The sequence below is a fragment of the Acomys minous genome, assembly GCF_964271855.1.
Source record: "Acomys minous genome assembly, chromosome: 7".
NCBI classification, from domain to species: domain Eukaryota; kingdom Metazoa; phylum Chordata; class Mammalia; order Rodentia; family Muridae; genus Acomys; species Acomys minous.
The window spans coordinates 2,756,454-2,777,628 of record NC_140488.1 but is presented as its reverse complement, the minus strand read 5'-3'; the positions used below and the strand labels follow the sequence as shown (position 1 = coordinate 2,777,628).

The 21,175-nt window shown below is 36.5% G+C and overlaps 1 protein-coding gene across 1 annotated transcript in view; it reads right to left on the bottom strand.

Moving 5' to 3' along the window:
• Positions 1-21,175, bottom strand: part of GABRA3 (gamma-aminobutyric acid type A receptor subunit alpha3) — a 173,957-nt gene that overhangs the window by 50,275 nt on the left and 102,507 nt on the right. The window contains exon 5 of the mRNA XM_084788916.1: positions 13,328-13,548. Within this exon, the coding sequence (XP_084645042.1) occupies positions 13,328-13,548 (221 nt within the window). The remainder of the gene's footprint in view (positions 1-13,327; positions 13,549-21,175) is intronic.

Genomic DNA, 21,175 nt, shown 5'->3' with positions numbered 1-21,175 from the left:
TTAAATCCTATACTATTAAAAATCTTGCCCAAATGCTTTCTCTGGTTCCTGGTCATTTCAGAGGCACTCTCTATAATGAAAACTCAAGTGCAAGGTATTTGCATCTAAACTAGGAAGAGAGGAGCACTACTATTAAAGTTTAGGGAAGAAAATTCCTGGCATCATGCAGTTTTTAAGATTCAAACAATCTATGTTTAACACATCCCAAGTACATTAGCAAAACTGACCCAATCATCCAAGCAAAGAATGAAAGAATGAATCATCATCTCAACATAATAGATACCATCTCTCAGTTGGTTCAAAACAACACTTTCCTCTTGATGAGACAACATGGAGGCAGCAGTGACTATTTCCCTTGTTTTTCAGCTAAATATACACATATCACATCACATAAAAGACACTTTGTACAATGTATTCTATTGTACAAATCCCCCACTGTGGAAAAGCTCTCCTGGTTTCCAGACCTGCACTTCCCAATGCAGCTCATCATGTCCAGCTCATATACGTTACTCAAAAGTGGTCACCAAGCATCACTGTGTTTCAAAAAGTGATGCATCATTGTGGTGTGAGATAGAAAAATCTGCTTTAACTGTGAACTGAGTCTCTGTATCAGCTCTTCTTTTAGTGTTGTAACTTGGTCTAATGAAATTTCAGTTTCTTTACTGTAAGTTTGAGGATATCAACAGCAAAATAAAAACCTCCAGAGAGAGTGGCCACCTGCCAGGATCTATTACATAGTTCTCACACTTTATCACATTTACTATTGCCAATGGCTTTAATGCCAAGATATTGCTATGTTCCATGTCATTTTACAGAAAATGGCCCAGGAAGTAACCTACTGCACAATCCATTTCCTTCATCACCATCCCAGCACTGCACTACACCTCAGCACTGAATGTACATGATTACTGCTATGAAGATTAAGCAAGGAAAATATGTACAAAGCACTTGGTAGTGTCTGGTACATTGCAAATCCTCAAGAAGAACCAAATTTCTAGCCTTCCCCTCTTTTAAGCTAAATATTAAATTGCTCTAATATTTAGAATGTTTGTTCTATTCAGTGTCCCAGGAAACTATATCACAGATATTCTGAATGTTTCTCTTCAATCCTGTATTTGGCCTCAAAGTTCTATAGAAAATCTCTCTCATTCTTGTTTGCTTTACTACTCTGAATTAACCTTCCTTTGTCCAGGACTTTGCCATTCCCTAGAATATGAACATTTCTCTAACTAGTATCCTCATTGCTAGGAATACAATCAGATATTTTAATTTTAAAACAAATCTAGAATTCCTTTTACACATAGCAATGTTTATTTTCCCAGACTGGCTTGCTGGTAAGGAATATACAGATAAGCTCTTCCATAAAAAGAAGGCTAGTGGAAATGAGTGTGCTCTCAAAGCCTAACCCACACTCACCTCCAATACAACATCTCTGTTCTTTCTGTTTAACTCACTTCACACAGAAAAGCCAGTGGCATTGGAAAGTATGTGTTTAATATGGTAGAGCCATGAGATGAGGGGACCTTGGGTCCCTGAACACATCTTTTCTAAATGGGCCTCTTGTCAGTGAAGAATATCTGCTCTGAACATGAAAGAAGAAATACATTTCTATCCCACTGATCACTTTTGGCAACATCTTAAGAAACTAATTTGTTTTTTCTAAGTTTAATTTTCCACATCAGTTTAATAAGCATAAACATATCTATAGGCATATATATTGGATAATTACTATAAGATTTAAGATAATATAAGTGTCTGGCACATAGTAGGCATTCGGTACTCTGCAATTCTCAGAAGTTATCTGTCTTATTAGATGAGTACTACTGTAGTGTCTGTGTTAAGAACTTTTTCATCTTTTCTTCACTTTGACATTCCTTGCTCATGCTCTCAGAGTGGCATATCTAAAGTATAAATCTGTTTGGTTTCTTCATCTACAATCCACTTTTCCATGAATTGTCATCTTTGTTCTGTCAACATATCATGTATATGCTTTTCCCCAAGCCAGACCACTTTTATAACTATTCTCTGGCCCTCATACACTGATCTTTAGTGTATTATCACTGCCTCACTCCCTCATACCTACTATATACTTTCTGTACTATTTTTCCTTGTCTCTGAATATAATTAACTTTTTCACATCTCCTATACCTGAATTTAAATGTGATTTCTCACAGTGATGCAAGCCTTTCATCCCAGAGCTGGGAAGGCAGAGGCCAGTTTATCACTATGAGTTCAGGGCCAGCTTGGTCTATATAGTGAGTTCCAGACCACCTAGAGTTACATAGTGAGTGCCTATCTCAAGAGAAAAGGCAATTTCTCATGAAACTTACTATAGATGTCCCAAAAGGCTAATTTTGTTGTCCCTGCTACATTCTTACTATCCTGGATAGTTTTATGCCATCTTAACACAATCTAGAGTCTTTTGGAAAATGGGAGTCTCCATTGAAAAATGTCCCCAACAGATTGGCCAGTGGACAAGCTTATGGTATATTTTCTTTCTTCATTTCTTAATTGTATTAATTTAATCACTTTACAGCTTGATCCCAGGCCCTCCCTCCTCTATTCCCAGACCCACTCTCACACCCCTCCCCCATTCCTCCTTTTCCTTCTTTTCAGAGAAAGGGAGGCCCCTATGGGATATCAACCTACCCTGGTACATCAAGTCTAAGCAGGACTAAGTGCATCCTCTACCACTAAGGCTAGAGAAGGCTGTCCAGCTAGGGAAAATGGATCCAAAGGCAGGCAACAGAGTCAGAGATAGCCCCTTCTCTGATTGTTAGGGGACCCACATGAAGAATAAGCTGCACATCTGATAGGGGCCTAGGTTCAGCCCATGCATGCTGTTGGTTGATGGTCCATAGGCCCAGGTAAGTTGACTCTGCAGGTCTCCTTGTAGAGTTCTTGATCCCTCTGGTTCCCTCAATTCTTCCTCCCACTCTTCCTCAAAGCTCCCTAAGCATTTCTTTCTGTAAGTTAGGAAAGTTTTCTTCTATGATTTTGTGGAAAATATTTTCTGGGCTTTATACCTGGGAGTCTTCTTTTTATTCTATCCCTACGATACTTAGGTTTGGTTTTTTCATAGTGTCCCAGATTTTATGGATGTTCTGTGTCAGGAGCTTTTTAGATTTAACATTTTCTGACCGTTGTATCAATTTTTTCCATCATGTCTTCTATCCCTGATATTCTTTCTTTCTTTTCTTGAATTTTGTTGGTGATGCTTGTGTCGGTAGATCCTGTCCTCTCCTCTAAGTTTCAAGGATTATCTCAGATTGTGTTTTCTTCATAGATTCTATCTCCATTTTTAGGTCTTGAAACATTTTATTCATTTCCTTCTCCTGTTTGACTGTAGTTTCTTCTCACTAATTTCTTTAAGCATTTTATTCCATTCTTTCACCTCTTTCTTTGTGTATTCCTGTTGTAATTTCAGTGATTTATTTTTCTCCTTTAAGGTCTCTATCATTTTCATAACCTTGGATTTGAAATCTTTTTCCTGTGTATCTGATGTGGTATTATCTCTAGAGATTGGTAGTGGTGGGAATGTTGGTTTCTGATGGTATCAAATGGTCTTGGGAGTTGTTTCTTGTGTTCTTACACTGCCCTCTTCCAATTGTGATGTCTTTGGTGTTAGCAGGTTTGGTTGTCCCTGATGATCAGAGGGTTTGAGGGCAAGCATAGACAATGGGGCTTCATCCTAATCCTTTCTGTTGGATTCAGACTGTTGGCTCCCAGGTAGGCCAGAATGCTGGGGAGCATGCAGGGAGGTATAGATTCCACTTACAGAAATTGAATCTAGATTAGGTAAACAAATTAAATAGTCCTATATCCTCTAAGGAACTAGAAACAGTCATCAAAATCTCCCAACCAAAAATAGCTCAGGGTCAGATGGACTCAGCACAGAATTATATCAGACTCTCAAAGAAGACCTAATACTAATACTCTTTGAACTATACCACAGAATAGAAACAGAAGGAACATTACCAAACTCATCAGCATAGGAGAAAATTTCCTGAACAGAACATCAACAGCCCAGGCTCTAAGATCAACCACTAATAAATGGGACCTCATGAAACTGAAAAGCTTCTGTAAGGCAAAGGACACTGTCAACAGAACAAAATGACAGCCAACAGACCAGAAAAATATCTTCACGAACCCTACATCTGACAAAAGCCTAATATACAAAATATATAAAGAACTCAAGAAATTAAACACAACCGATCTAAATAGCACAATTTAAAAATGGGGTACAGAGCTAAATGGAGAATTCTCAACAGAGGCTTATAAAGAACTCTGAGATTCCATTTTACACCTATCTGAATGGCTAAGATCAAAAACTCAAGAGACAGCACATGCGGGCAAGGATGTGGAGCAAGGGGAACACTCCTCCATTTCTGGTGTTAGTGCATACAAAAAAAATGAGAATAGTGCTACCTCAAGATCCAGCCATACAACTCATGGGCATATACCCAAAAGATGCTCCACCACACAACAAAGACACTTGCTCATCTATGTTCATAGCAGCTTTATTCACAATTACCAGAATCTGAAAATAGCGTAGATGCCCCTCAACTGAAGAGTGGATAAGGAAATTGTGGTACATTTACATAATGGAAAACTACTCAGCTATTAAAAACGAGGAAATCTTGAAATTCTTAGGCAAATGTATGGAACTAGAAAAGATCATCCTGAGTGAGGTAACCCAGACCCAGAAAGATATACATGGTATATACTCATAAATGGATATTAGCCCAACATTGGTATCCTCTGTGTGATTCCACCCAGCAAGACTCTGGGAGAAAAGCTGCAAATTTTATGCAAGAGTTGGGACATGGAGGGTCCAGGAGGGAACAGGATTCCCACACAAAGACTATCATGTGCCTACAGATTTCGACAAAGGGGAAGGGAGCTTGCATGGTCTGATGCAACAACCAAGGACAGTTCATGCATAGAACCAACACCCCCTGTTCAGATGTAACCCATAGACTGCCTATTCTCCACGGGAGAGAGGGGACTGCTGTTGAACCTCTGACATGCACTCTGATGCCCACAATTTGGTCCCTGCCCATAGACAAGATGGCCTAGCAGGCATACAGAGTAGGAGGAGGCAGGCTATCCTGATGAGACCTAATAGACAGATGCCAAACAGTTGGGGCTGGAGGGCCCCCTGTCAGAGATCTGGAGGAGAGGAATGGGCTGAAAATGGAAAGAAGGTGGGATTAGGAGGATAGGAGGGAGGGGATGGTGGTCAGTATGTAGTGTGGATAGGTTATAATAAATAAAACATACATTTAAAAGAAAAAAGTCAAAATGAAACAGACCTAGATGAAAGAGAAACTCCTAACTCAAGGCAGTGTACACCTACACAAATTCAAACTGCAGAACAAGCAGGTAACTTATACTGCTAATTCCACTACATGGGAATAGCTCTGAGACGGGCTGAGACATGAATGTCTATGCAGAGACAGTGCTTCTTGTTGGCTACAGAATCCCAGTGACTTATAGATGCCATTGTTCATATGGCATGAATGAAGATTTACAGATGTCTTTCTTCTGCTCATACAAAAAGCAGAAACCAGCCTTAATTGTTCTGTGCATCCCGTACATCTCATACTTTTATAGTGTTAGGACTATATAATTCTTGTGAGAAATTACATGTTTTAAGAACAAAAGAACTGGACACTGATGCTGGATCAGACCTGGCAGGAGTCGTTCCTCTCAGCATGCTGCAGGCTGACATCCTGCATCCTTTATGTTCCAGACCCAAGTGCTTCAGTTGCTGTTCCTCATCAGAACAGAACAGCTCCCAGGACAGCTCCAAAGAAAATTTCTGATCATAATTGGCAGAGCATATCAGATTGTCCCACACAGGATTTCTATTAAGGCTGGAATTTCTCACCATTTAGAAACTGGACCACAAATGCTATTCCTAGCTTGCTTAACCATTTTCCCCAATTGTACTTAGGCACCTACAAAGGTATTATTCATCCCAAATCAGGCAGAAGAAGCCTTAAAAAGAGAAAGATGCCTCATTTCCCTTCAGGGGGGTTGGGTAGGGTTTTGGTTGCTTTCTTGAGATATGGATATCTATTTTTATAGGGAGTTGGTTATAAGTTATTATTTGTCTTATTCAGAGAGAAAATGAAGTTGGACTCTTTTACTTTATCCTTCTTTCATAGGTTTGGAGATACAGGATGAAAAGAAAGAAGGGAGAATATAGAAATATATAGGGATGGCAGGGCAAAAAGTAGATTATTGAACCTATTCCTCAAATTAAGGCCTTAACTGTTACTCACAAACAAGGTTATTTTTAATTTTGCATATTGATGCAAAATATGTTTAATTTTGATACATTGGTATAGAATTCAAATTTAAGATTATTCTTTACAGATATTATATATATTTCTACTCTAATATGAGGTATTGTACCCTTACAATTCTGTTATAATACAAGGTTTGCTTCCAATACCTTGAAAGTGCTATTGCATGCCATTCTCCCATGCTTCTCTCGCCTAGAGTCCCAATAGGATGTCCTCCCCTCTATCCCAGTTTCCTGGCTAGTAAAGACTTTCATGGGACATGTCCCTTGGGCTAGTATGCAGATATAAGTGAATATATACCATTTGACTCTTTCTGCAGTCACAGTCATAGGGGAGGGGAGTAAGGGGAAAATAGGAGGGAGGGAGGAATGGGAGGATACAAGGGATACAAGGGAGGGGATAACCATTGAGATGTAATATGAATAAATTAATAAAATAAAATTAATAAAAAAAGAAATCCACCTAAAAGCCACTGGTATAGGCCAGTATGTGACAGAAAGAGATCCCAGCCCTGAAACTTCTGAGTCCTAGATAATAAAAATGTTAGCAAGTCTTAAAAAAATAAATAAGAAATAAATAAAGAAAAGAAAAACTCCCTGAACATGTCCTAATGTTTGGCTGTTAGTCTCTGCATCTGTTTCCATTAGCTGATGGATGAAGTATCTCAGAAGAAAATTATGCTAGGCTCCTGTCTGCAAGCATATGTATATTTTCTTAATTGATGATTAATGGCTGAGGGTCCAGCTGATTGTGTCTGGTGCCACCTCTAGGCAGGTGGCCATGGCCTGTATAAAAAAGTGAGGTTGCCCAAGTATTGGAGAGCAAGCCTCTGAATCACGTTTTTTGTCTCTTGGTTGCCTTTTGATGCTTGCATGTTATTTTGTTTTCTTTTTATCCTATGAGTCCATGACATATTGTACATCTCCCTATGAAGAGATGTTTTTACTATTGTACATTCCTTCATATATATGTGTATATATAATATAGACTATATAAACTATATATACTAGTATATACTATACTATGAAATATTTAAGAACTAAGTAGTGCCTTGTCTCTGCAGCTTCATAAATATCCCAGAGTTTTACACATATTAAGTTTTTGTAAATGTGTCACTGGGCAGGTGATTCAATGGCATAAAAGCAAATTAAATGTTATGAGTATTTTCCTATTCAGAAACTGAAGAGGATTCTTATTATAGTACTGATACTGATGAACATTATATATCTGTCCTTTCTTTTATCAGTAAGTATTATATCATTAGTAAAGAATGGGTTCACAATATATATTCTAGCTTGGGTAGTTCAAAAGAGGTCCTAAATGTGGTTATCGTGTTGGGCTAGTTCTGTGAAACTTCTATGTGTTGTTCCAATATTAGTATGCATGCTGTTAAGGTGAGCAGTGAGAAGTAGGGCTTAGCCTACATTTTATAGTCATCCTGAAGCTCTAAGGTGAGGGAAGGCAAAACTTCCCTAAATGTACCAGTTACATACTCAGAAAGACATGGTCCAATTTTTCCACGTAGCTGTCCTTCCTTCGTAATGTTCTCATTAACTCCAGAATAAAATTAATGAACATCACAAAAATAATAAGAGTGCTACAGAATGAGTCTTTCTGAAAAATTCTAAATGGTCTGCAGGCTTTGTCCAATTTCTTCTTTCTATGTTGCTGCAAGGCCGGCAGCAGCTAGTGTTATTAAATGAAGAACTGAAGAAAGGAAACAGCTTGTGACTTGTGAAGGTCACTAGATGAATCACTTGTAGAGCCATAAAAAGAGCCAAGATTTCTATCTCAGAGTTTCGAGCCTCATTCTTCTTTCTGCCCACCTTCTGGGATCTAAGGTGTACTCTCTGCTGTGCTAGGAAAATAATGGTTTCATCAACCTTCTGTACTTCTGTCCTTTTTCTCTACTACACTTCAAAATAAGCATAAAGGCATCTACCTATACACCTAGCTCATAAAAACCCACTTTCTTGTCTGATTCAGGGTATAGAGACCTCAATAGCTATCCTCTTCCTATTCATCCAAGTCTTTTTTCTGGTGATTAATCATGTTTTGCTTGTTTCATGTTCTCTCTTCTTCATATTTCAGTATTTACATCCTTGCTTTTCTTCTCTGCCCCCTCTTCTTCAAAACTCAAAGATGTATTATATAAAGTTTATTTTTATTTGTGTGTGAGACAGAGAGATGGGGGCAGGGGTGGCAGACATTTGAGTGAACTCATGGTAGAGGCCAGAGGAGTGTATCAGATCTTCTGTAAATATAGGCAATTGTAAGCTGCCAGACAGAGGTACTGGAAACTTAACCCTAATCCTTTGCAAAAGTGGTAAGCACTCTAAACCACTGAACCATTTCTCCAGCACCCTTTTTTATCTTGCACTGTTCAGGTGCTCCTTTGCTATTTTAATCCATTCTCTATTCTACATTTCCTGTTTCCATTCCTTCTTATCCTGTGCTCCTTTTAAAGTCTTTTGCTATTCATGTTGTTAACAAGGAGCATACCCAGGTCATTATTCTATCAACCTCTTTATGTTATACTGTCTTCTGCTCACATGTAATGTGTACCATCCTTTCCACAACAGTGTTAAATACAATATACTACCAATCTCTTTTCTTTGTGTGTGTATGTGTGTGTGTGTGTGTGTGTGTGTTTTAATTTATTCAGATTACAACTCAATTGTTGTCCCATCACTTGTATCCTCCTGTTCCTCCCTCCATCCCACTTTCACCCTATACCCCTCCCCTAGGTCTATGACTGAGGGGGACCTCCTCCCCAACTATATGGTCATAGGCTATCAAGTCTCATCTTGGTATCCTGATTATTCTTTATCTGAGTGCCACCAGGCCTCCCCACCAAGGGGAGGTGGTCACATATGGGGCACCAGAGTTCATGTCTGAGTCAGTCCCCACTCTCCACATAACTGTGGAGAATTTCCTGTCCATTCAATGTTTACTGCACATATTGCTTTTGGTTGGTGCAGTAGTTTGAGGAGACCCCCCTGGGCCCAGATCTACCCATCATGATGTTCTTCTTGTAGGTTTCTAGGACCCTCTGGATCCTTCTATTTCCTCATTCTCCCATGCTTCTCTCATCTAGAGTCCCAACAGGATGTCCTCCCCTCTGTCTCACTTTCCTGGTAAGTGAAGACTTTCATGGGACTTGCCCCTTGGGCTAGTGTCCAGATATAAGTGAGTATATACCATTTGACTCTTTCTGCTTCTGGGTGAACTCACTCATTATGATCATTTCTAGCTCAATCCATTTGTCCACAAATTTAGGGAATACCTTGTTTTTAATAGCTGAATAGTATTCCATGGTGTAAATGTACCACAGTTTCTTTATCCATTCTTCAACTGAGGGACACTTAGGCTGTTTCCATGTTCTGGCTATTATGAATAAGGCTGCCTTGAACACGGTTGAGCATATGTCCCTGTTGTGTGGTGGAGCATCTTCTGGGTATATTCCAAGGAGTGGAATAGCTGGGTCTTGAGGAAGCCCTGTTCCCAGTTTTCTGAGAAAGCACCAGATAGATTTCCAAAGTGGTTGTACTAGTTTGCATTACCACCAGCAATGAAGGAGTGTTCCCCTTTCTCCACATCCTCACCAGCATGTGGTGTCGCTTGAACTTTTGATCTTAGTCATTCTGATGGGTGTAAGATGGAATCTCAGAGTTGTTTTGTGGGGATTGATGTGTGGTCCAAGCTTTGTTGATATTTCTTTTATAAATGTGGGTGCCCTTGTATTGGGAGCATAGATGTTTAGAATTGTGATGATCTCTTGGTTGATTTTACCTTTGATGAGTATAAAGTGACTATCTTCATCTCTTTTGATTAATTTTGGTTGGAAGTCTATTTTATTAGATATTAAAATGGCTACACCAGCTTGATTCCTGTGTCTGTTTACTTGGAATACCTTTTTTTTTTTAACCTGAGGTATTGTCTATTCTTGTGGCTGAGATGCTTCTCTTGAATGCAGAAGAATGTTGGTGTGTCTTTTTATTGGAGAATGGAGACCACTACTAATCTCTTTTCTTTCCTCCACTTTAATACAATTGTGGCTCTCTCCCATCTCTTTCTATATAATACTGTATTATATCCAAATTCATCTTTTACATCATGTGCATTGATATATCCCACCTGACTTATTTTCCCTACCTCCTTTTAAGCATACATATTTTCACATATAATTTTTTAAAACTAACTGTAGTTTTTATGCCAACTCTTATGCTTTCCTCTATCATAAAAATGTTATTTCTGCAGTGTACTCAGTAGTTATATTTCAATCTCCTCTTTTCTGCTATCTAACAAATATGTGTTATATTGTCCATTTACAGCAAATAGAATCTGACCTTTATCTACAGTGTAGCCATTTATACATCCCTCTTTTTTCTCCATTTTTCTCTTTCCTCACCTCTAAGGTAGAGAGATAAAAACCCCTAGTTATGAAGATTAGAAAATTTAGTGACAGTGTTGATGTGAAATTGACGCCGATGATTGTAAAAATCATACTATTAAAGTATTTTACTGTTCTTTCCCATCTTTTTAAAACTATCAACTCCTTTAACATCTATATCAACATTTACAGTTCCAAGAAATAATTCCATCTTCATTTTATGGATTGGTGCTCCCAATATTTGTCTTGTTAATAATTTGAAAAATCCTTGGACCATTCATAGAGGTGTCCTTTACCACTCCCCCTTTACCACTCCTCAATTTCTACCAAGACGGCAATCAAGATTATCCATCACAACTCCATGCCTTGTTAACTTTGACACCCAAACACATCTCGATTCATATTTAACTTGCAAATAAAGATCTGGCAAGATTGTAGCTGGGTGTGGTGGTGCACGCCTGTAATCCCAGCACTTGAAAGGCAGAGGCAGGCAGATGGTTGTAAATTTAAAGCCAGCTGGTCTACAAAGTAAGTCCAGGACAAACAAGGCCACACAGAGACACCCTGTCTCAAAAAGCAAAAACAAAAACAATTTTAAAAGATATGCCAAGATCATAATTCCACCTAACACTGTACATCTCTTTTTCATTCAAACCATATCAATTCTTTCCCTGCAGTTTCCCTGATGAAGGGACCATACTCTTTACTGATATCCGAGGCAAACTATTAACTGTGACATCATGTAAGATGGAAAAACTTCTCCCAACGTACAGTGATGCATATCAAGCATTCCCATTTCAAAACAGGAGGAATAGGGATATATAGGCAGGAGGGATTTGGGAAATGAAAAAACAAAAAGTCAGCATTAAATTCTACACCTCTGTGTTTAGAATCTCAAGACCAGAAAGGACTTAAGCAGCCTTGACTCTTATGATCTTTCTTGTTATAGCCTATATGGCTAATTTGGTCTGGTTCTAGTCACTTCCAACAGTTTTCTTCAGCAGATACTACATTTTTCTGGCATGTGTATGTTCCTATACTTTCAGTTTAACTCTCACCGCTACACATACCTCCCTCTCAGGGCTGCTTTCAGGGAATTTGACCTTGCTATGGATCTCCTGGCCTCCCTGTCTTCCTTGAAAGCTTTAGATGAAGCCTCCATGCTCACATGACTCATGCATTTTCATGCCTACAAAGTAGCATCAAATATAAACTATAACAATTTGTTGATAGCTTGTGTGGTAGAAGGATCCACTTGGACTACTTCAATTGAAGGTTTATATTTCTTGTTAGACAAAGGTTATCTTAATAACTCAAAATTGACAATCATTAATATGGGTGCAAGGTTCAGGAAGAAAAAATTGTTAACAGTAAAGCTACAAAAAATACGAAAAGCAAGCACAAGAACCAAGGACGTGTTTCTTTGTAAGAACAAAGAATATTATATTGCAAATGCTTCAAAAATTGACATCAAGATGCCATAACATCTGTCTTGGTCAATGTTCTACTGTTCTGAAGAGACACTATCACCAAGGGAATTCTTATGAAGGAAAGCATTTCATTGGGGGCTTGTTTAAATTTTTAAAGGTTAGTCCATTATCATGCAGGGGAGCAAGACAAGATGCGTGGCACTCATGCAGTAGATGATTATTACATCCTGACCAATAGGCAGCAGACAGAGACTGAACCTGGAATGGGGTTTTTGAAACTTCAAAGCTCACCCCCAAAAAGAATACCTCTCCAAACAAGACTCCACCTTCTAATACTTTCAAATGGTTCTACTCCCTGGTGACAAAGCAATCAACCATACGAGCCTACGGGGGACAGTCTTATTCTACCTACCACAACATCTAATCACTCAAATGAAATATATGAAACTGTGCAGTTTTATGCTTTAGAATATAGGTGCAAAGGCACATATTTTTATATTTTATGAATGTTTCAATTGATAGGTATAATCTGAACTTACTTGGAAAATTTACTCCTATCAAACTTCTGTACCCCAGCCAAAGAGACATAAAACACATTTTTATTTTAAATGTTCTCAAGAATATCTATCAATGTCTCTTTTGCTTTTTACAACTCAGTCACTGAGCTGTTTTGCTACTGCATTTAAAACTACCATGCTCTAATGAGAACAGTGTTCATGCCTCTTCAAAAGTTTTTGTAAGTTTATGTATTTAGGTATTCTTGCACACATATGTGCCTTGTCTCATACACATAAGTCTTTGAATATGTACTACTTATACAATATAAACATATTTCTTTATGTCTCAGAAAGTTCCTATGTGCAACTATATGAAATACACATGCGTGTGTACATGTAAATGTGTTAAAAGTATGCTTATGTAGCAATATGCATGTACAAATATATGAACTTGAAATATATAAATATATTTCAAAATACATACTATACAAATCTATGAATGTGGAAGAATAGTATGTATATAAAACTACTGAATATATATATGTATATATTTCTAAGTATACATAAAAATAGCATACATGTATCTGTATGATAAAGCAACGGAATTTTCAGTGTATATCCTAAATCCCACTACTTTCAATGCAAGGCCTAGTTCCAACATATTATGAGTTGGGGGTGTTACCACTCTCTTACCTCATTGTGTACAGGAGGGTCCCATTGTCTACCAGTCTGAGCAGCTTGTTGGGTGTGGTCATATTGTGAGCCACTGATTTTTTGCCATTGTGGAAAAAGGTGTCAGGAGTCCATATCTTACTAGCTAGAAGATTGTTCAGTGGAAGGATCTTCATGGGTCCATCAAATTTCAGTCTTTCATCATGCCATGTCTGTCTAAAAAATACATCAATAGTATACTCCTAGAACAGAGAGAGCAATAAATAAAGATGTTTCAGTAGGGTTCTGAGGAGGATTTGCCTTTGGCAAATATTAACTGAAATACTTCCTGTGATATGGCAGAAGAGTCTATTAGAAGTACTTACTGGTGAGTATGACAAATAATAATGACTGAAATGTATTCCCATATTAATCACTTACTGATGATACACATATCTAAACATATACCTAAAATTTTACAAGAAAAGTCATTGTCAACACCGCCCTATATATAATACATGGTGAGTCAAGACTTTTCTTCTCTGGCTATGACACCTTTAGCAAAACAAACAAACAAACAAAAAAACTACAACACTTCTTTGTTTTTACGGATGAATGATCTCATATGAACATTAAAGGTCATTACAACCAGAACCATAAAGGCAAACCACATATTATTATATAAATTTCATCTGAGCTTCAACTTTTTACATGTGTTCAGCCATTTCATTTTTTACCTTCTGGAACTTGATCTCCAAATCTAGAATTCTCCTGGCATACGTAACATTATTTGACAAGTTGTCAGGAAATCGAGACTGCTGGGTGTGATACTCCCGAAAGCAAGAGTGCCACAGAAGCAATAAGCCTACAAATATGGGTATATTATCTACTTCAAATCCTCGCAGAAAGTTGGACTTCCCAAAAATGTGTATTTCTGTAAAGAGCAGGTTTACAAAAATAGAGTGGTCCTCCACTAACTCAAATAAGCATTGTGGATGATGTTTGGGATTTTGCTGCTGTTTAAATGGAAGAAATCCTTCAAGCTCCAACAACTAAGTTAGCAGGGAAGATGGAGGACACCAGGAGAACAAGGTCCTCTAAGTACACATGATCAAAGCTCATATGAACTCATAATGACTGAGGCAGCAAGCACAGGTCCACATCAGGCCTTCTGCAAATATATTACAGTTTCGAGTTGAGTGTTTTTATGGGTCTCCTGGGTGTGTGAATGAGTGGAACACCGTCACTTGTCCCTCTTCTTGAGGCTTTTTTCTTTCTGTTGGGTTGCCTTGTTCAACTTTGACATGATTGGTTTTGTTTTATCTTATTATATTTTACTTCATGAAAAATATTTTTTAAATATAAATATTTTTGAAAGAAAAAAGTGACTAGGCTTGAAAGACTGAAGATTCATTCACATGCAATGAGAATGCCAATAAGAATACCTTAGAGATAACCATAAAACAAAAGAACTGAAAATTTCAATAAAGTGAAGCATTGAAAGGCTTTTTGGATGTGCAAAATCATTTTGACTTTTAAAATATATTTCAGACTTTATGTGCTTTGTACTAAATTTTATTCAAACTTTAAAATTCTGCTTTTTAAAATTATTAAATGTTATATTTGGTGACTGGCAGAATATTACATATAGTTTTACTAATGATTTTGAAGGTAATTTTTTATTTTGTTTTAAATTCTAAATAAAATTGAAAATTAAACTAAAAAAGAAGACAAAAGGCACAGAGATATCCTTCATCTATCCAGGTTAAAAGAAATGACATAGCAGCTCAAAGCATTTGAAAATCTGGTCCACTAACTGTTTCTAATCATACCTTGAATAAACTCTTTCCTGATATACATTATTGCCTTCATGTTTGAGATCTCTATAAACTAAACAGTCTTGTTCTTTCCTTCCCCCAGCATCCCATTCATGACCCTGCCTAAGAATGGTAAGATCCTACAATTGTTGCCTGAACTGGCACATTTTTGAGAGATGCCCAAAGTTTTATAAATAATTAGGACAACAGGTATAAACTGAAACTCTGCCTGCCTATAAACTAGAACTAGACTCCTATATTAAGCCACAATATTGAAATTCTTCAACCTCAATAAAAGGGGTGAACTAGATAAAACTAGCAAAGGAGAATCATCCAATAGCACAAAAGTTCAAAAAGGAACTGGGTTGGAGGAAAGAACTTTTTATTGAAATTCAGCTTTATCTAATCTTGGATTGATGTTCAAATAAAGATATATTGCCTGCTTAATCTAAAACTTTCAAATTGAGGAATTAACGTAAAGATGGTGTCAGATGGCAATTGGAGGAGGTGTTACAAAAACACCCTAGAAGGACAGCACTATCAATGACTGCTCAGGAAGGGGAAGGTAGTATAATGCGCAACAAAACACCTAAGACAATGGTCAATATCTGATGCTGACAACAACATTAGACTCACTCCAAAGACTTCATACAATATAATTCTCTAATAGAGATTAGCAAAAATGTATTGTTCAAATTACAATATTTTGGGGGCAGAAGTGGAGAAATTAAAAACACGTTTGAAAAGGGACTTACTTAAAGTCACATACTATAGAAGAAAAAAAATTACCAAAAAGGTAATTGGTAGTAGACTGGATAAAAGGGAAAGGTTCAGTGGATGTTCATGAGAAAGCTAAACATGAGCGAATGCATAAAGTGAGGGAGGAACCATTTTCAATATACTAATAAATTAACTGTCCTGGAAGTGTTGAAATACAACCATAATGAGCTGCAAAGTCAGTAAATTAAAATAGAGCCAAGCGATCAGCACAGTGTAGACTCAAACCATAAAGACTTATCAATTTGGGTGACATTAGAGTTCTTAAAGGTAACAAGAGATGTCAAAAAAAAAAAAAAAGAAGGAAAATGTGTCTAGAAATGCTAAAAGGGGTGTGGGTGGGGACTATTATTTCTGAGTTCTATACCTGATATAGCTAGGTTAGCATAAAGCTAATTCTACACAAGTACAGTAAGACTTCTGTACTCAAGAGCCTTTTTAACTCTAGCTTTTCTTATGGCTGGCTTCCCCGCAGCCTTTGGTCGCATTGAACTGTACAGTAAAAAGACATTCTTTGGTCACCTTACCATAAACAAATAGTAATCCTCCTCTCCCTGATCATTTGTCATTTTTTTCTTCTTCACAGCACTGAAAAAATGTCTTTGTTTACTGTTTCTTTCACAACAGGTTGGAAATTCCATTATGGTAGGGACTTTTTTTCTACTTATTGCTATTTCTTCAGCATCTGAAACTCTGTATGCTCTCTATGCACAATTAAAAGTAAATGATTAAATAAATCCTCTCAAAATGGCTTCTAAAATTATATCTTCCTGTAGTTGAAAGTAATGCTCTTATGAATATGTAAGTACTGGCAAATGCATGCATAAGCTTTAAAATGGCTAATAAGTTAGAAAAACTACACAGAACAAGCTACATGGAAGGAGATAGTAAAACATGTACGGTAATACATTCTTATAAGATTTGGAAGGAGAGTGGAGATGTGAAATAAATCGATTCAATTGATAAAATAATTCTATTGTCAAGTATATATATATATTAACATTTAAGTAACCATTCATGTATGTAGTTGAAAAGATACAAAAATAGAAATAAACAAGGTTTCAATTCTATGAAAATAAGGAAAGACAGAATAAAACAGAAGAGATTAGGATAAAGCACAGAAGACATAAAATAAAATAAAATAAAATGACTAAAATGATACAGCTGCATGTAAAGAAAATCAAAAATAATGCATACAACACACACAAGATGTACTATGTAATAAACAGTTTTGCCTTTGCAATAAAGTATCAGTCCATTTTTTTTAAAGGAGAATCTCAAGTGGAAAATACAAGTCCTTTGAGAGCCACTACATCAAAGACATTCCTGGATTATCCAATTGAAAATAATAGAGCCTTGGCTTTCTGGGGTCTTTTGTGGTTCAATATGAATTTTAGGATTTTTTTTTTCTATTTCTGTGAGGAATTTCTGGAACTTTGATCAGGATTTCATTGAATCTGTAGAATGATTTAGGTATGACTGTCATCTTCACAATATTAATTCTGTTAATCCATGAGTATGGGAGATATTTTCATTTTTAAAGTGTTCAGTCTTTTTGTTTGGGATGAGCCTCCTGACAGGTTATCAGATATAGGTTATCTGATCTCACATGGTCAGCACTAAACATACACATACACACACACACACACACACACACACACACACAGAGGAAAAACACTATATAGATTCAGTAGGTTATGTGCATGTGTGTGTATGTGTACATGGTATGTGTGTGTATACAATTAAGAAAAAACAAGTCATGAATTTAAAAGGGAAGGAGAAAACATGAGAGGAGCTGACAGGAGAGAGATGAGATGGAAATTATGTAAATATAGTATTCATGTATGAAATTCATGAAAAATAAATTAAAAATTAAAAATCCATATGATTTCTTATTTTTCTTTTTCATAACAATAACAAAATATATTTCTATTCTATATGTATTAACAGTATGTAACCAAAATGGCTAAGTCAGAAATTGAATTGTGTGGGAAAATCAACAAACACATAAATTCTCAATAAATAAAGGCCCAATCAAGTTTACAATTGATAGTTAAAAATTAAAATTCAATGAATAAGTATGAACTAATGAATATACATAGACTTGTCTAAAATACCAGGAAAATGAGATATTAAAAAGATACTTATCTTTTATTCAAAATAATAAATATTTATATCTGAAATCTTGCTTTGGATTTCTAAAGTGGTACTTAGGGTGAAATTGATACAGAAAATTTAAAGACAATTGTGAAAAAAAACAGTTTGAAAGTGCCTTAAAATGCCAGAAGGACCACAGAACATAGCTAAAGAAAGTAAAGAAATGGGACAACCCATACAGAAGCAAAATAAAATAGGAAAAAAACAAAGAAACAGTACAAGTAGTGCAGACAGACAGCCAAGCAGAAAAAGGTGCCTTCGAAAGCACTACCAGTCTCAAAACTTTTGACAAATTTACTGAAGAAAAACAAACAAACAAATATGTAAAGAGGGCATCAAAATGATAAAGAAAGCAGGCAGTAAGGAGTTAAAATTGCTCTTGGTTTAATCATTGTGCTGAATTATCACAGTGTGACTCATATATGCATTCAATAATAATTAAATAAAAAGTAGAGGCAGCAAATCATTTAAGAGCTTTTTTCAATTAGACATGCTAAAAATGGTGGTGGGCTGGACAAGAGTAGTAGTACCTTTTAAAATTGAGAATCAACCCCAAATTTTCATCATTTTTTTAACTTAGAAACAGTCTTAGAAATCATCAGTTAACTCAATGTGCACATACACAGGTCACACACACACAAAACCAATACTCAATTTTAGGCAGAATTCTGTCAGTAACTAAAATAAGGACGTTTTCCCCAGTGTCTGATAGGAAAGATGTTTTCTTCAAGATTGCCAAATACAAATAACCAAAACACTATGAATGTAACATTTATATAAATCCTTATTGTATCAGGATTCTTCTTGCTGTGTGTAGTTTATTATGTGTGTGTGTGTGTGTGTGTGTGTGTGTGTGTGTGTGTGTGTGTGTAATAATATAAATGTATTTGTAACAAAAAGAATTAATTGAAAATATAAATTTAAAAAGCATTTTTCACCCTCTCTTCCAGCCAATATGATCTTTGTGTGTGTGAATAGAAGTACTTGAGTCCCCCTTAATCACAGTCATAGGGGAAAACGGGAGGGAGGGAGGGAGGAATGGGAGGATACAAGGGATGGGATAACCATTGAGATGTAACAAGAATAAATTAATCAAAAAATAAAAAATAAATAAACCTTTTTTTTCCTAGAAAAAAAAAACCAATACTCAATAGAAAAGTGGCACAAGGGTGGGGAAACTGTTACTGGGATGTACTGTATGAGAGAAGACTCTACTTTCAGTAATTAATCAATTAATTAAAAAAGAAAAGTGGCAAAGCCGGGATGGCAAATGGCTCAAAGGAAAAAGGCACTTGTCACAAAGCATAATAACTTAACCTTGATCTCTGGAACCCACAAGGTAGAAGGAGAAAACTGACCCCAGCTTGTCCTCTGCCTTCCACATGCCTGCATACACACATGGTTTATATATAATAAGTCTTTTTTAAGTGACAACACAAGGAAATAAGGTAAGTATGAAATTTGATCATAGGAGTAGTAGCACAGTTTGAAACATTTTTAACCTCTATATGAATCAGGAAAATGTGAATATAATTAGGTATTATTTCACATCTACAAATGCATCAAATGTAAAATATGACAATTTAAAACATTAATAAATGTATTATTTTATTAGTATTTCATATCCATTAAAGTATCAAAAATAAATCATGACAATTTGAAACATTAATAACATTTATAGAAATGGAGCCATTATAAACAGATAATGGAACTGCAAATTGGCACATCACAAAAGTATTTGATCTGAAAACTGTAAAACGTGTGTATATCATATGAATCACAGAGTTTAAGTATAAGCACATACCCTACAGAAACTCAAACATTCTCATTGGTGGGTTGTACATTTTTATTGTATCATTATGTGTATTATTTAAAAATAAGTAGCAGGGGCTGGAGAGATGGCTCGGCCATCAAAGGCTAGGCTCATAACCAAAATTATAAAAAGGAAGAAGCAGCTTAAGTACATACAAACAAGAGAACCAATGAATATATGAATTGATAGTGACCTTATTAGAATTAAATGTATGTTTGGCACAAAGGGCTTTTTATCTGTACCTATAATGGTTATTTTTAAAAATAGGATTTATTTTTAAGAGTATCCCCATTAATTTACTTAATCAGCTTTTAAAGTTAGGCTCTATAAGTCTATTTTTTAATAGATTTTTCTGCAGATGGTAACTGTTTGCCCTTTAAGTATCCCAGGACCTCTGGGTTCAGCATACACAGCAATTGAATTACATTGAAATGGTCTTCCAAGCATTTGCATGTGGCCTGGCTGTGCATGTTTCATAAATCTCAGCAGAGAACTGATCACCGACTCCAAGGAAGAAATTCACAAATACAGATCCCTTTATTAATTGCATCTGAAAATATGCTAGTGGAATGGGTCCATCCACTGTGTACTTTGGACTGAAGTGGATATACCCTCTTTTTCAATGCTAGGGAGAAACAGATTTCAAGTCTACCACTACCAGTAAAGTCACCCTTCCCTGAAGTATTATTTTCCTTTTTTTACATTTATTTTATTTATTTATTTATTTTCCTTTATTAATTTATTCTTGTTACATCTCAATGGTTATCCCATCCCTTGTATCCTCCCATTCTTCCCTCCCTCCCAATTTCCCCTTACTCCCCTCCCCTATGACTGTTCCTGAGGGGGATTACCTCCCCCTGTATATGCTCATAGGGTATCAAGTCTCTTCTTGGTAACCTGCTGTCCTTCCTCTGAGTGCCACCAGGTCTCCCCCTCCAGGGGACATGGTCAAAGATGAGGCACCAGCCAAGGACAATACAGGCGGTAAACCTTAAACCCCTACCCAGATCTAGCCAATGGACAGAACATTCTCCACAGTAGAGTGGAGAGTGGGATATTACTTTCTCACATACTCTGGTATTATTTTCCTTTTAATGACCACATTTTTCTGTGTGCTTTAGATGTTTTGATAACTTTGCACAATTTCCATAAGCATCTGTCAGAGCAGAATATGTTATCTGAATTTATTATCAAGAATTATGACTATAATGTCTAATATGGATCCTCAATTCTCAAGCTTCTGGGTTTTTTCCCGGGAAGCTAGGTGGTCAGTTCTATGACTGCATCATTTACTCGCATCATTTCTCAGATGCGCATTGTATTTCC